Genomic DNA, 12,912 nt, shown 5'->3' with positions numbered 1-12,912 from the left:
GACTTTAAGACACTAACAGAGAACATTCAATGTGTACCTGAGCAGATGACACTGTTTATGCTTGATGGTTACAGGTATAGACTTCCCATCTTTTCTGGGAACATTGCTCAGGAAGAGTCATTTCTTTACACTGAATATCCTCCAGAAAATATTTCTTTAGATTTTTTTAATCCCGCCTTTATTCTTTTTATAAATAACTCAAGGCAGGGAACATACCTAATACTCTTTCCTCCTCCTATTTTCCCCACAACCACAACCCTATGAGGTAAGTTGGGCTGAGAGAGAGAGAGACTGGCCCAAGGTCACCCAGCTGGCTTTCATGCCCAAGGTGGGACTAGAACTTTCAGTCTCCTGGTTTCTAGACCAGGGCCTTAACCACTGGACTAAACTGGTCTGAACCTTAGCCTAAGGCTGTATTTATTGTAGCCAATAGAACCCAGGCTGCTAGCAAACAACATGTCCATCAGTTACATCCCAGCCCTCATCACACTTTTCTCCTCTGTAAAGGAGCTGAAATCTGCTTTCACGTCTGTTTTTTCAATTTCCCTGTTGCTATGATTCATGTGTGAAGATGACAAAAGTGAGGACGTTAGTTCTTGGTCAAACTGTTTGAAGGAAAAATAGATTGTTTATAAGGAATGGTAGGTCATCTAAGCTTGAAACCATATACATTAAGTTACTTAATATTTTGCTTTTAAAAATAAGTCAATACAAAAATAAAAATAAATAAAAGTAGCCCTGGTCACTTTTGCTGTGGGGCCCTTGGCTTGCCAGAAAAAGGACAAGTGGCCCTGTTCTGAACTATAGGAATATACATTTATTTATATCTTATACATTAACTTTTAAACATGTGTATCAGAATGAAAATGGTCATGAACATCAAACATATTCACTAAATCCAGGCAGTGTCTTCTGTTCTTCATCATAAGACCATTAAGCCAAAGGGGATAAAATAATAAATGAATGCTCAGCACCAGTGACAGCTTCCTTCTCCTTCCCTCTCTCATTCTCTCTCTCTCTCTCTCTCTCCACACACACACACACACACACACACACAAACACACAGATTCTGAGAGGAGGGGTTCTTCACAATCATGGCACATATGAAGATTTAACTCCTTTACCATTTGTCCCAGACAGCCCTTTTGTTCTTATTTTTAAAAACGTGTTTTTGGCCCCTGGAGATGGAAGTCCGTGTTTTTCCCCATATAGTCCGTCTTTCTCTATTTTCCAATATCAGAGCTAGCATTTTATCACTTTAAATTGTACCCGGGCAATATTTCAACGAGTGTTCCAATGCACCATCTTTTGTTCTTTTTGATTTTGCTCATATATTATTACGGTTATATTGTGTATTGGACTGTGTGGTTTTATGATTTGTTACTTAACTGGCTATTTTAAATGTGCTGTGGATGTTTTGATAATTTCTTTTGGATCACAGAAGAGTCATCACATTGTGGTGGGATGTAAATCAATAAACAAATGGTGGCCAGTGAAGGGACCAGAGGTGAAGGGCAGTTAGCAACCTGCATTCTGCATTAACTGCAGCTTCTGAGTGGTTTTTAAAGGCAGCCCCATGTAAAATGCCTTGCAGTAGCCTAGCCCAGTGGTAATAAGGGGTGAGCTCCTGTAGTGAGGTCCTCTTGGGTCAAGTAAGGCGGTCTAGCCAAAGGCTCCAATACCCACAGTTTCTATCTGCCGCACTAGCAGGAGCCACAAATCTAGAAGCACTCCCAACTCCCAACCCTTCAAGGTTAGTGCCTATCTATCCAGAGATAACTTTGGTGTTGATGCACAGCCTCGATAGGCAAACAGTACCAAAGTCACCTAATTCTTAATTTTCCTGACCGTGTCTGCAGGTTGGCAAAAGCTGCTTTTGATGATGCAATTGCAGAACTGGATACGCTGAGTGAAGAAAGTTATAAGGTTTCTACACTTATCATGCCATTGTTACGTGGTAATCTGGCACTATGGACTTCAAACATGCAGGGTGATAGTGAAGAACTGAGTAAAGAAGTGCTGCAGGATGTGGAAGACGAGACCCAGTGAGACATCAAGGCCAGTAAAAGACTCCAGCTTTGCCCCTCTTCTACCCCACCCCATCCCTAATGCCCTTCAGTTCCCCTGGCAGCCATCTTATCTGATGTTGGGATGGGCCCCAGAATTTAGGTTCCTACCCTGTTGGGTTGTTGTTGTTGTTGTTGTTTTACACAGTTGAAATGTTCTTTAAAAAGCAAGAGTGAATGTCTGTGGATTTTACTGGTGCCAGCTTTCAGTTTCAAGACACTGTCCGGACTGGCTGCACAGAGGCTTTTTCTGCATTCTTGTGTGTCTTCTGTCAGTTGGAGGCACCACCTCGAAGCCATTAGAATTCTAGGGAAGGTATTTTGCATTGGAAAGTGCAGATGGTGGCATTTTTCATTTTTTATAATTCTTTAAACAAATTTATACCAGTGTTAGAATTGGGCAATTAGCTTGAAGTGTTCACTGGAATTGTTCTTGTAATGGTTTTGCTGTGAAACAAAACAAACATCAAAACCGCTATGGTGCTGGTGCTGGTAATGGTTCACAATCCATGGCTGCCCATTCTTGCCTCTGCTTTATTTTCCCTCTGAGCAGGTTAACATTGAAGGTGGCGCTGAAAAGTCACCGGTAGCTGGGGAATTCTGGGAGTTGAAATCCACACATCTTCAAATGGCCAAGGCTGAGAAACCCAGGCTCTGAGCAGATAACTGGGTCAGGTTGAGCTAAAGCACATCTCTGAAAATCAAGCCATGTCCCCTCTCTCCCCCGCCCTCTTCCCTCTGATTTTCTTAGTGGTTCATCTCAACTTTTCCATGTTCATTTCCTTTGGCCACAGGCTGGTAAATATTGGAAGGATTGTGTAGAGATTTTACACACACCCAGAAATATTTTCCTTCAGTGCTTTGGCTTTTTTCCCCCCTTATGAATGCCTCATCGCGTACTCTGGTCTGACCTATATCCTTGCCTTTTTGTTTGATTTAGGATTCCCCTTTGGACTGAGCAGCAAGTCTGTTGGGTAAATAAAATTTTTAAAAGTTGGGTAAATTAAAAGAAAAAAAAGTTTATAGGAGCAGCATGGATATTTGTTGATACACAGTCTGCCCCGTTGCCTATCCGCATCTCTATCTGAGCTAGTTATATGATGTACAGAAGCTGAGGTTCTTCAAGACTCACAAGCATTCACTTATGGCTTCTTTGACACTTCCATCTGAGGACCTCACGACTTCCATGAGAAGCATAGGCAATGTTATCAGTCTCAGTGTACCCATCAGTACAGGGCAAAAGCAGATCATCGTCATGATTTCATCTTTAAGCACTGTGTAAAGACTATGGATGGGAAGAGTTTGTCATCACCCTGTTGTCACAGTCAAATTACTTTCTGGTGAGGATTGGATTGATAGCCATCAGACTCACTTGTAATAGTGAGGGCTCCTTTAGAACAGTGTTTCTCAACCTTGGCAGCTTGAAGATGCGTAGACTTCAACTCCCAGGATTTCCCAGCCAGGAAGCAACACAGTTTGCTTTGAGAAAATTTGCATTGCCTCCAGGTCTTGACTCCAAGTTCCTAAGTGTTGCATATGAGCAGAAACCTATTTCAGTATTTCTAATAACTTATTGGAAATGCAGGAAGAGGCTTCAAAGTGAAGTGAAGGAAGCATTTATGAAGAGGAGTTTAAGAAGTGAAGTGAAGCATGAGCTTTGACTATTTTTAGATACAGGTTGCCTGGCCACAGTGTCTAAATCTATGTTGGATTATAGTAATTTGCTGTAGTTGGGGCCACTCTTAAGCTTGGCCAGAAAACTGCATAATACAAGCATTACAGCAACATTTGTTCTGGAGATGCTGCACCATTTTCCAGTTTGCTGCTGAACTATGTTCAGGGTGACTGAGACAATTTACAAATCTGTATGTGTGTTAGGACCTGAATATTGTTCTTCTCTGTTATGTATCTGACCAGGCATTTAGATCTTTTTAAGACTATTAATTTGCTAGAAATCTGATGCTGCCACCTGAGAAAAGCCTTTCTAATTCCACTTTCTTGTGGAATTCCCTGCTTATTCTGTTACAGTTGGCACTTAACATTATGGATGCTTGTCTCCAATTCAAAATATATCCTTTCATCCAAGGCTTGTGGTCAAATTGGGCTTCTGAATTTTTCACTGATTTTGTTTTAATCTGAAGTTCTTTGTAATGGGGACTTCTGTCCTGTACCATTTTTGCACACTTATGGTATTTTATTATTTTGAAGGTGTGGATATTTTTAGGTTTCCTAAAACAAATATTCTTCTGGTTTTTACAGTTTTTATTGTAAAATGTTATTTAAGACAGTTTTAATTTCTTCTAAACCTTAACATATATTGTATCTTCCTTAGGGACTGTTTTATGAGACCAAAGTTGGACAGAAATCTTTAAATAAAAATAAGTGTAGTAATGCAAAGGAATTCATAGGTCAAATGTTTTTTCTATGGAAGTACTTGCCCCTTCACCAAAATAATAAACTCACTCTTAGTTTGCAAAGATGTAGCAGTTTTATTGCAATGTACTGGAAGCAAAATACAATTTCCTATAATTTGAGATTAATTTAATGACAGAGTTCTTCTATCCATATATACAGCATGAAATCGTAAAGCTCCTCACTCTTGTAGCACATCCATCTTTAGGAGTTCTTTAAAAATTATCCCTTTTCCCATTAGTTTATCAGTCCCCATGTTGGACTTTGATGACACCTTTAGCCTCCAGCAAATTATTCTTTGTATTAAAAGTCTGACCAAGTCTGAATGTACCATTCAATCTCTCTGCAGCAGAAGCTGCCACTTAAGTGGCATTGGCATAGGAGAAGGAAAAATAATCCAAAATTATTCTCAAAGGTAGTTGGTTAAAGTACTTGTTTTGCTTTTCAGAGCAAGAAGGGATACTACGGTAACATGATATATTTATACGATGTATCCATTAAATACAGCTAGTATGCATCCTTTGTATATGAAATACAGCTGCATATTACTTCTGTGTAAGTTGGTTATCAGAATTGGTATATACTCTGGGTCAGACTTTAATCAAATGAGAATGACAAAACATGTAGAGAATAAGACATTTAAAAGTTAGCTGCTTTCCAGTACCAAATAGTAAAATTATTTGGATAGAACTAATGGTTTTAATTAGAATATGTTATTGGTCAACTCACAATCATTTTCTTAAGGCAAAACACCATGACAAACACAAACGTCAAGAGGGCTTTGGCATTTTTGCATAAAGTGCTTGACTAAATTAAACAGCCTGTTTATCATGATAGGCTGGTGTCAGTAGATTGCATGGCCATTTATTAGTTTTAGTTTACTGCTTAGGAAAAAGCCATAAAAATAAAGAAAATACCTATGTAAAATGCTGTTAAGACTAACCTTCTTCTTCCCCATCCCCTAATATTGCCTGATGAAGAACTCTGAGCAACTTAAAAAGTTGTGTTATTATTTCATTGTGTTTTAGTTGGTTGTAATTAAGATAATATTCAGCCATGGATTTGAGATATCTTCCCCATAGAGATACATGGGTATGATTATTTTTATTGGTATCTATCTAGCTTTCATAATTATAACCAGAAAACATAGTCAAATGGAAATATTACACTATTTTTGAACTCCATTCACATATTTCTGAAGCTTGAGTGGTCCCACAATAACATTTACGTTCTCCTGAAGTTCATCTGTATCTCTCTTTTTTCTACTTGAACATCCCTGGTAGCATCGGGATGAACGATCATTTGCCGTACACACTACAAATATACATTGCATATAAACTGCATCGTGCCTGTTAAGGAACTTAAAGGAGTTGAATCGGAAACGAACTACGTTGTTACTTGGTGAGCGCAGGTTTCTATAAGAAGAATCTCGTGCACATCTGAAAAATAAAAGAAAACATTGTTGTGTCAGGTATGCCTAGATGTTTACTTCCAATATTTTATTACATTGTAATGATGTGTCTAATTACTAAATTTCTGCAGTAGGTAGACTCTGATGATCCTGGAATGTAGTAGAGAATGATGGGGAAAACCAATGATAATTGGGATATCAGAAGGAATAAATGAAACCAAAATTTGGGGCTTGTGAAAGCATTTCCAGATTTGTATAACAATTCCAGTTGTCAATACAGAGGACTATAAAGTAATAGCAAGACAATGGCCCTGTAGTAATGAATATTTTTGTACAAAGTGATGAAATAGACCACAATGAAAAGGGAATTTGGTCAAGTCATCAGTATATATTTCATGCCCACTCCATAATGCCCCTTTATTCTCCCCAGTTTTTATATAAGAATTCTTTGATAGTAACACAACATGGCATTGTTTTGTTTGAAAATGAGTAATTATAGTTTACAGATGAGCCCCACAGTTCTTTCTATACTGTCTTAAGAAACATGACATAAGACGGAAATCTAACTTAGAATTTATGTGGCTGAGATAACAGCAATTTCTTTGTGGCACAACTTGCGTTATGGTTCTTACATATTTAATACACACTTACCCACTTCTGATTAAGTCATAGGACAAGGTTGTAAAATCATTACTATCTGGAGATGTGATACATGTGTCTAGAAATAGTACAAGGTTTGCATCACTACTGTGAAGAGTAGCTTGAAGATATAAATTCTGGTTGAGTGAAACATAGTATGTTGATTGTGTAATTTTATGGGCAAATGATCCTGATGAGTAGAATGCCAGACACACATTGTAATGGCCAGTTTGCTTTTGAGTAAGGTCAATTGCATTTCGAACAATAAATTTTGTCTCTACAACAGTGCTCTGCTTCATTTCACACAAAACATGAAGTTGAAAGTTTTTCTTTCTTGTAATGATATAATCAGAGTTGTAAGTCTTGATTACATTGTAATAAATTATAGTGTCATTATTTTTCACCTAAAAGACACAGAAAAAAGAAAAATTAATGAACAGTGTAGCTTTAAGAATACCCATCAAGCATCATCATTTCAAAGAGTACTAATATTTCAGAATTATAATAACAAAAGCCATGTTAACGTAAGCCACGTTACACAATACAAAACATTTCAGCAGCCAATGCAGTCACAACTCTGGCTTTTCCTCAACTGGGGCTGATAAAATAGGGAGTCAGTCTCAGAGACATAAGGACATCAATTCTTTCTCCTTCTCAAAATTCTCTTTTTTATTTTAATTGTAATTTTTATAGGGTCCAGTTAATGTGTTTAAATTAAGCACAACTTCTAAATCCAATATTTGAAATTAACTTTAAACTTACATGTCATGTTGTTGTTAAGCCTAATAGTAGTTCAATTTATAATTAAAGCCAGAGTTGATTTTCTTATAACAATAGTTAAGGCAAGAAGAGAGACAAAGCAGATAATTATTATTCAGTTTTAACAACAACAACAACAACAACAATTAATTCTCACCCTTCTCTTTGTGTTACAACCATCGAATGGTATAGCAAAGTAAATATAACCTCCTATAATTCGAGATGAGCATGAACTATCTAAAGCGTTCATGTAAACTTGTGTTGCATTATAGCCAAGTAAATTGAGATAATGTATGCTGATCCATGCACGCATGTGTCCTTCAGAGCATGAAAGTCCTAGATGATAACACAGAGAAACTTTAAGCAAAATGCAAATACATCTAAGCATTAACATTATTTGAACTCTTGATCCTGCTTGTGGATCAGTTTCAACTGATTAAGGAATACCTCTTCACCCTAGCCAGCAAAGGAGACTTTTTCACTTTCCCTGAGAGTAGAAGCATCCAGATCAATAAATACATATATCAGGAAAGTAAGTTTATCAGAAACGATCATGAAATTACTTCATCTTATTTTCAGAAATCTGTGGTATCTGGGAAAGATAAGTCAATTTAAATGTTTTTCTTCTTTAAGACAATCACTTCACAGTTCAATGATACAAGTCACCGAATCACTTGATCAGTTCTGCGAGTGCTCAATGTCACTGAAAGAAGCTGACCAGTGAACTCTCAGAATATCTATATGCACATGGATCTTTAAACTGATATGGAAGATCACAAGCATTAACACAACTAATTTGTGTTTGGTTTCGATGTAATTTGTATAATTTTACCTAGGATGGCAACTTCTCCTTCTCTCTGAAAACTAGACGATTGGTTTTAAAAAGTGCTCACGATCTAGATTATCAAAATAGCATTAGATGAACCCTACCTGACGTCACTTCTTGGTGAATCAGGTTGTCCATAATACAATACCAAGCTGCAGTATTGTATTGTCAAGATATATTAAGTTCCTATCAGAACTAAGAGATAAACTGTGTTATCATGCCACAATTTCATATGCATGTAACTTCACAACTATCTTTTCATAGTTGTGTCAAAGGAGAAATGGAGAGCTGAAACCTTCCTCAATCTATTGTCCCAACACACTAGGTTGGAGAAGACAGTACTGGACAGTTTGGCCAGATACTGTAGGTTATGCACATCTGATTCGAGGACTCCTCAGATTCTTAAAAATATATTTCAGAACCGAGATTCTAGAAAGGGAAAACAACACACTTCTTAAATCTGTAACACAGACTGTGAAAGTGAAAACACAACAAAGGTGAGCATCTTCCTCAAGTGGTGATTGGACAGTTAACCTGACAATAGTCAACAGACCTTTTTCTAATACCAAAATGTTTAACTATAGTTCTTGGGCCAATGTCATGTGCAAGTACTGTACTGAACTTTAGATGTGACCTGTCAAATTCATTATACGAATCACATACTATTGGTCTGATAATCTGCTTTAATATCTCTGGGAACTATAACAAGGAAATAAATGCAGGACTTGCTGAGGGGAAATTGAAGATTTCAGGGGCTGCTGAGATAGATGTTCAGACTGCTGCACTTCTAGTGGAATGTCTCATTCTAAATGTCAAAAGTAGACTCATTTAGGAAAAACGAATAAGTCCATTATCTGAGTCCCGTTTTAAAGAGAGCTGAGAGATTTCCCTTTATCTAAGTAAGAGGAAAGCTGATTTGGAATCAAATATTCATTAAATTATTAAGCAATTATGGCAGCATGGGTCTGCGAATAGAACCATTTGATTCGGCTCATGCTGCAGCTTACTCAAAATGACGGTCATGACTGCTGTGCTATCTAATGGTACGAACCGATGGCTCTTGCTTGATTTTAGGCATAGGAGTGGTGATAGCCTAAGGTTTTCAGATCTTAGGCATACAATCCTTTGCAGGGTAGGGATCTACTCCCTAGTCAAATGAGAATGAAATACTGGACCTGGCACTCTGAGGACACACGAAATGTGAGAGCACAAGCTCACGAATAGGTCTTGAAAGGAAAGCAAGGGAAAACTTTCCTCTGCTACCCCTGCTGCAGATTGGATCCAAACGGAGGGGGTAAGCCCATTTTGTTAAATAAAAAAACAAAGCAAGTAAACGTGGCGATTCACATCACGTAGCGGATTAAAACCCTCCTAACGTCATGCCACAGTACTTGCAGAAAATTTGGGGGCTTCTTCCTGACTAACATTTAACTGTGATCTCAAGTGACAGGCCTAACTCTTTACGGCTCATCAACTAATGAATGTCAGTGGAAAAGGACAATATCTTACTAGTATACTTAGTAGTTGAAGCTGGTGTCGTAGTAAGTGAAGCTGGTGTCGTAGTAAGTGAAGCTGGTGTCATAGTAAGCAAAGCTGGTGTCATAGTAAGCCTGCTTGGTTCTGTGAACACAATAAAAACAATTAGCATTAAACATGCTGATCATTCCTTGCATCCAATGACATATAAAAAGCATATGAGATTGGATTATGGTCAGGCTTCCACTGAAATACAGTAAATGCTGCTATTGGAGAGTCAACTGGTACAACCAAACCGGATTACACCAATTCCGAACGGTCTGAATTGGACTGATATTTCAAGGTGTTGGGGTTCACTTTTGAAAATCTAAATGGCTGAAAGGAGAAAAAGATGGCTGCAGTCCTCCGTCAACTGAACTTGGGAAGCACGTGCAGGTGACGTTATGATCAGAAATGCCCACTGGATAGAAATACATTTGAATAAGCCTTGAGATGCAGACTTGTTACCCATTACACTAGAAGTATCTTTAGTTTCTGATAGAAAAACCAAAATTGACCAGGTTTCATGGAATCAACAGATAGCTGGCCAATAACTTGCAAGTAAATGTGAAAATGAATTGTTGTGGAGAGCCACAGAGATGACAGTGACAGTCACATAAAAAAAAAAAGCATCCTCTAATTCCATGAAACTTCAAAAAGGTAAGGAAGAAGCTCAGATTGACTCCTCCCTAATTCCTTGTAGTCTGAGAGGGAAGGAGGGCTCTCAAGAACCTGTTACCATAGCCAATATCACTATAGTCCCAGCTGGTGTCCTGATCTGGCCTATCTTGAAGGGCTGATATCGGTCTTGAAAGCCAGACTGAATTTTGCCCTCCTTCCCTCTCTTGCCATAGAGAGTTAGCAGGAGGTCGATCTGAGCTCCTTTCTCACACTTTCGCTATTTCCTGGCCTTAAAGGGCACTTTTGTTTAGGTAACTGATGTTGCCTCTGCCTGGTTCCCCAGGGTCACCTCTGTGGCTCACTCCTGTTATTGATAGGCATTGAGTGCAATTGATCATCTCTTCTTACAATGTCTTATATATTCACCTGAGGAAGATAAGACAGAAACCGTGTTTTTGAGTGGAAGACTGGAAATTATGAGGCATCTGAGACTCCAAAGACACACAAAACAGTTTTCAAAATTTTGCTATTAATTAGGATTAGTTTGAAGGTCTTTTATAAGCTTCTGTTATGAAAAACTTTTTCAATATGTTACTTGATTGTCTTCAGTTTTGGGATTAAGGATGTAGATTTACCAGGCAGCTTTTCTGAGTGTGAAGTAGCAGTTACAACTAAAAAAACAAGGCATGGAATCTATAATTGCTGGGGTAACAGTGCTGATGCCAATCATTAAAAATTATACATAATTAATGAAATTTGCCTTAACCCCCAGCATAACACTGAAGAGGTGGAATATCCAACGTAATACCACTGAACCTGTTCAGTAGTGAACTGCCTGTGTTGCATTTCTTTGGACAGTTCTCACTAACACTAGTTAATACTAGCCCCTAGCCACCATTATGACTAAATAAAGTCCACGTTCTTTACTGATATAGCTTCATATCTGTGGCTGAAATATAACCTTAGCACTGGCATATTTCAAAAAACAATACTTCCAAAATTAATTGACGAAGGATCATGGCAATTGCATAATTCTCTCTCTTGAAGATTCTGGACCATGGGACATCTTTGGTGTGTCCAGTTCAATGTATCCTTTTCTAGGTCTATATAATATTCTTAATTGCCTGAGCAAAAAGTGAATAAGACAATTTATGATTATTCATTTGAGAATACAGTAGCGCTGAAAATCTATGAGAAGATGCAAAACCTGGGGGTCGTCAGATATAACTTTAGCTATTTGTTTCACAGAATTTGGACAATTACCTCTCCAAGTGGCTTACAGCCACCCAGGTTCCAACACTTCAATTAAATCCCCAGATCTTCCATCCATTGAACCTTTTTACATAAAGTACAAGTGATGTGAATTTAACAACCAATTACTGGACTACATTTTAGATCGCTTATTAGTGCGTGGTTGTAGAAAGTAAAAGTGTGCATTCTCCTGGGCATTTCTTACCAGGGACCCCTTCTGACCCTGCATGTGCAATTGTTTCTGCAATTACAGGATGAATGAATAACTTTATTGATTAGTCAATTGACCATATCAAAAGCAATTACAGTAGTAGCAGCTTAAAAACAACCTACAAAAAAATCAGATTATAGAAGATATTTGGGGCATAATAACACTGAACCAGACACGAAATAAATTGTATATACTAAGTGAAACCTGCATGACACTGGTGGGAAATCTTTAGTAGTAAACTGCTTATATATGATCTCGTAGCTCACTAACAAAGGACCTTTGCATACCAGAGATTTACAATGTTTATAATATGAAACAGCCACTGGCATGACTCAACAAAGTCTTTTTTCCTCAATGATATATTATCAAACAATGATGGCTGGATTAAAATGATAGCCATAGCCAGGGAGCCAATAGTTTCACTGAACTTCCAGATGTAGAAGACCAATCTTGAACAAGCTAATTTTTTAAAAAGCTCTAACTGGAATTTCTGATACCTATCATTGATGCATAATACTTTATCAGAAAGTTTCAGCTTTGGAATGGAAAAAAGAAGTTGGCAACTCACCAGGACTCTCTTCAGGAAGACCTGCTCATAATGAAAGGAGATTTAAATGTCACTCCTATTGATTTATTCTTCATATTATTATTCTATTAATCCTACCATATATTTCAGTGAATAATTAACAAAAACTAGGAAAACTATCCCTTTATCAGATTTAGAATCATCATCATCATCATCATCATCATCACCACCACCACCCCCAACAACAACAACTTTATTTACAGTCAGAAACCAGCTGTCTGTAGACAATACATACAGTATAACCGTAGAGGACACCAAAAAGGTAAGAAACAAATAATAAAGTTTTTCTGATCTAATTAACTATTCCTGCATATACACACATATACGTATACACACATCCACATATACGCATAGACAAGCATGCTTTTTAAAGGGACACCTAGACTATTAATTCCTAAAAAGCAATGGCTGTGGGACAAAACTGCCTTTATAGAATTTTCTGGACACATGTGTGGCAGCAGGAGAGCTTTCTCCTGTGCTGACTGACCGATGGAATTTGACAACAGGGGAATTATTAAATGGCTGATCCCCAAGTCATTTAGAAGGGCAGCACAATAAGACTGTGATGGTTTCCCCCAAAAGGAAGAAGCATAGTCAGTCTTGCATGTTGCTATG

At 37.8% G+C, this 12,912-nt stretch overlaps 1 protein-coding gene across 1 annotated transcript; it reads right to left on the bottom strand.

Annotated features, from left to right (window-relative positions):
- Nucleotides 1-4,535: 4,535 nt before the first annotated feature.
- On the bottom strand, nt 4,536-6,927 carry LOC134500174 (deleted in malignant brain tumors 1 protein-like). Its single transcript, XM_063307312.1, has 2 exons — nt 6,541-6,927; nt 4,536-5,917 (listed from the first exon to the last, which is right to left on the bottom strand). The coding sequence occupies exons 1-2, from the start codon at nt 6,825-6,827 to the stop codon at nt 5,647-5,649; spliced, it is 558 nt and encodes a 185-aa protein (XP_063163382.1). The 5' UTR covers nt 6,828-6,927; the 3' UTR covers nt 4,536-5,646.
- Nucleotides 6,928-12,912: the final 5,985 nt, after the last annotated feature.

The sequence above is a fragment of the Candoia aspera genome, chromosome 6 (assembly GCF_035149785.1).
Source record: "Candoia aspera isolate rCanAsp1 chromosome 6, rCanAsp1.hap2, whole genome shotgun sequence".
Classification (NCBI taxonomy): Eukaryota; Metazoa; Chordata; class Lepidosauria; order Squamata; family Boidae; genus Candoia; species Candoia aspera.
This window is presented reverse-complemented; position numbering and strand designations above follow the sequence as displayed.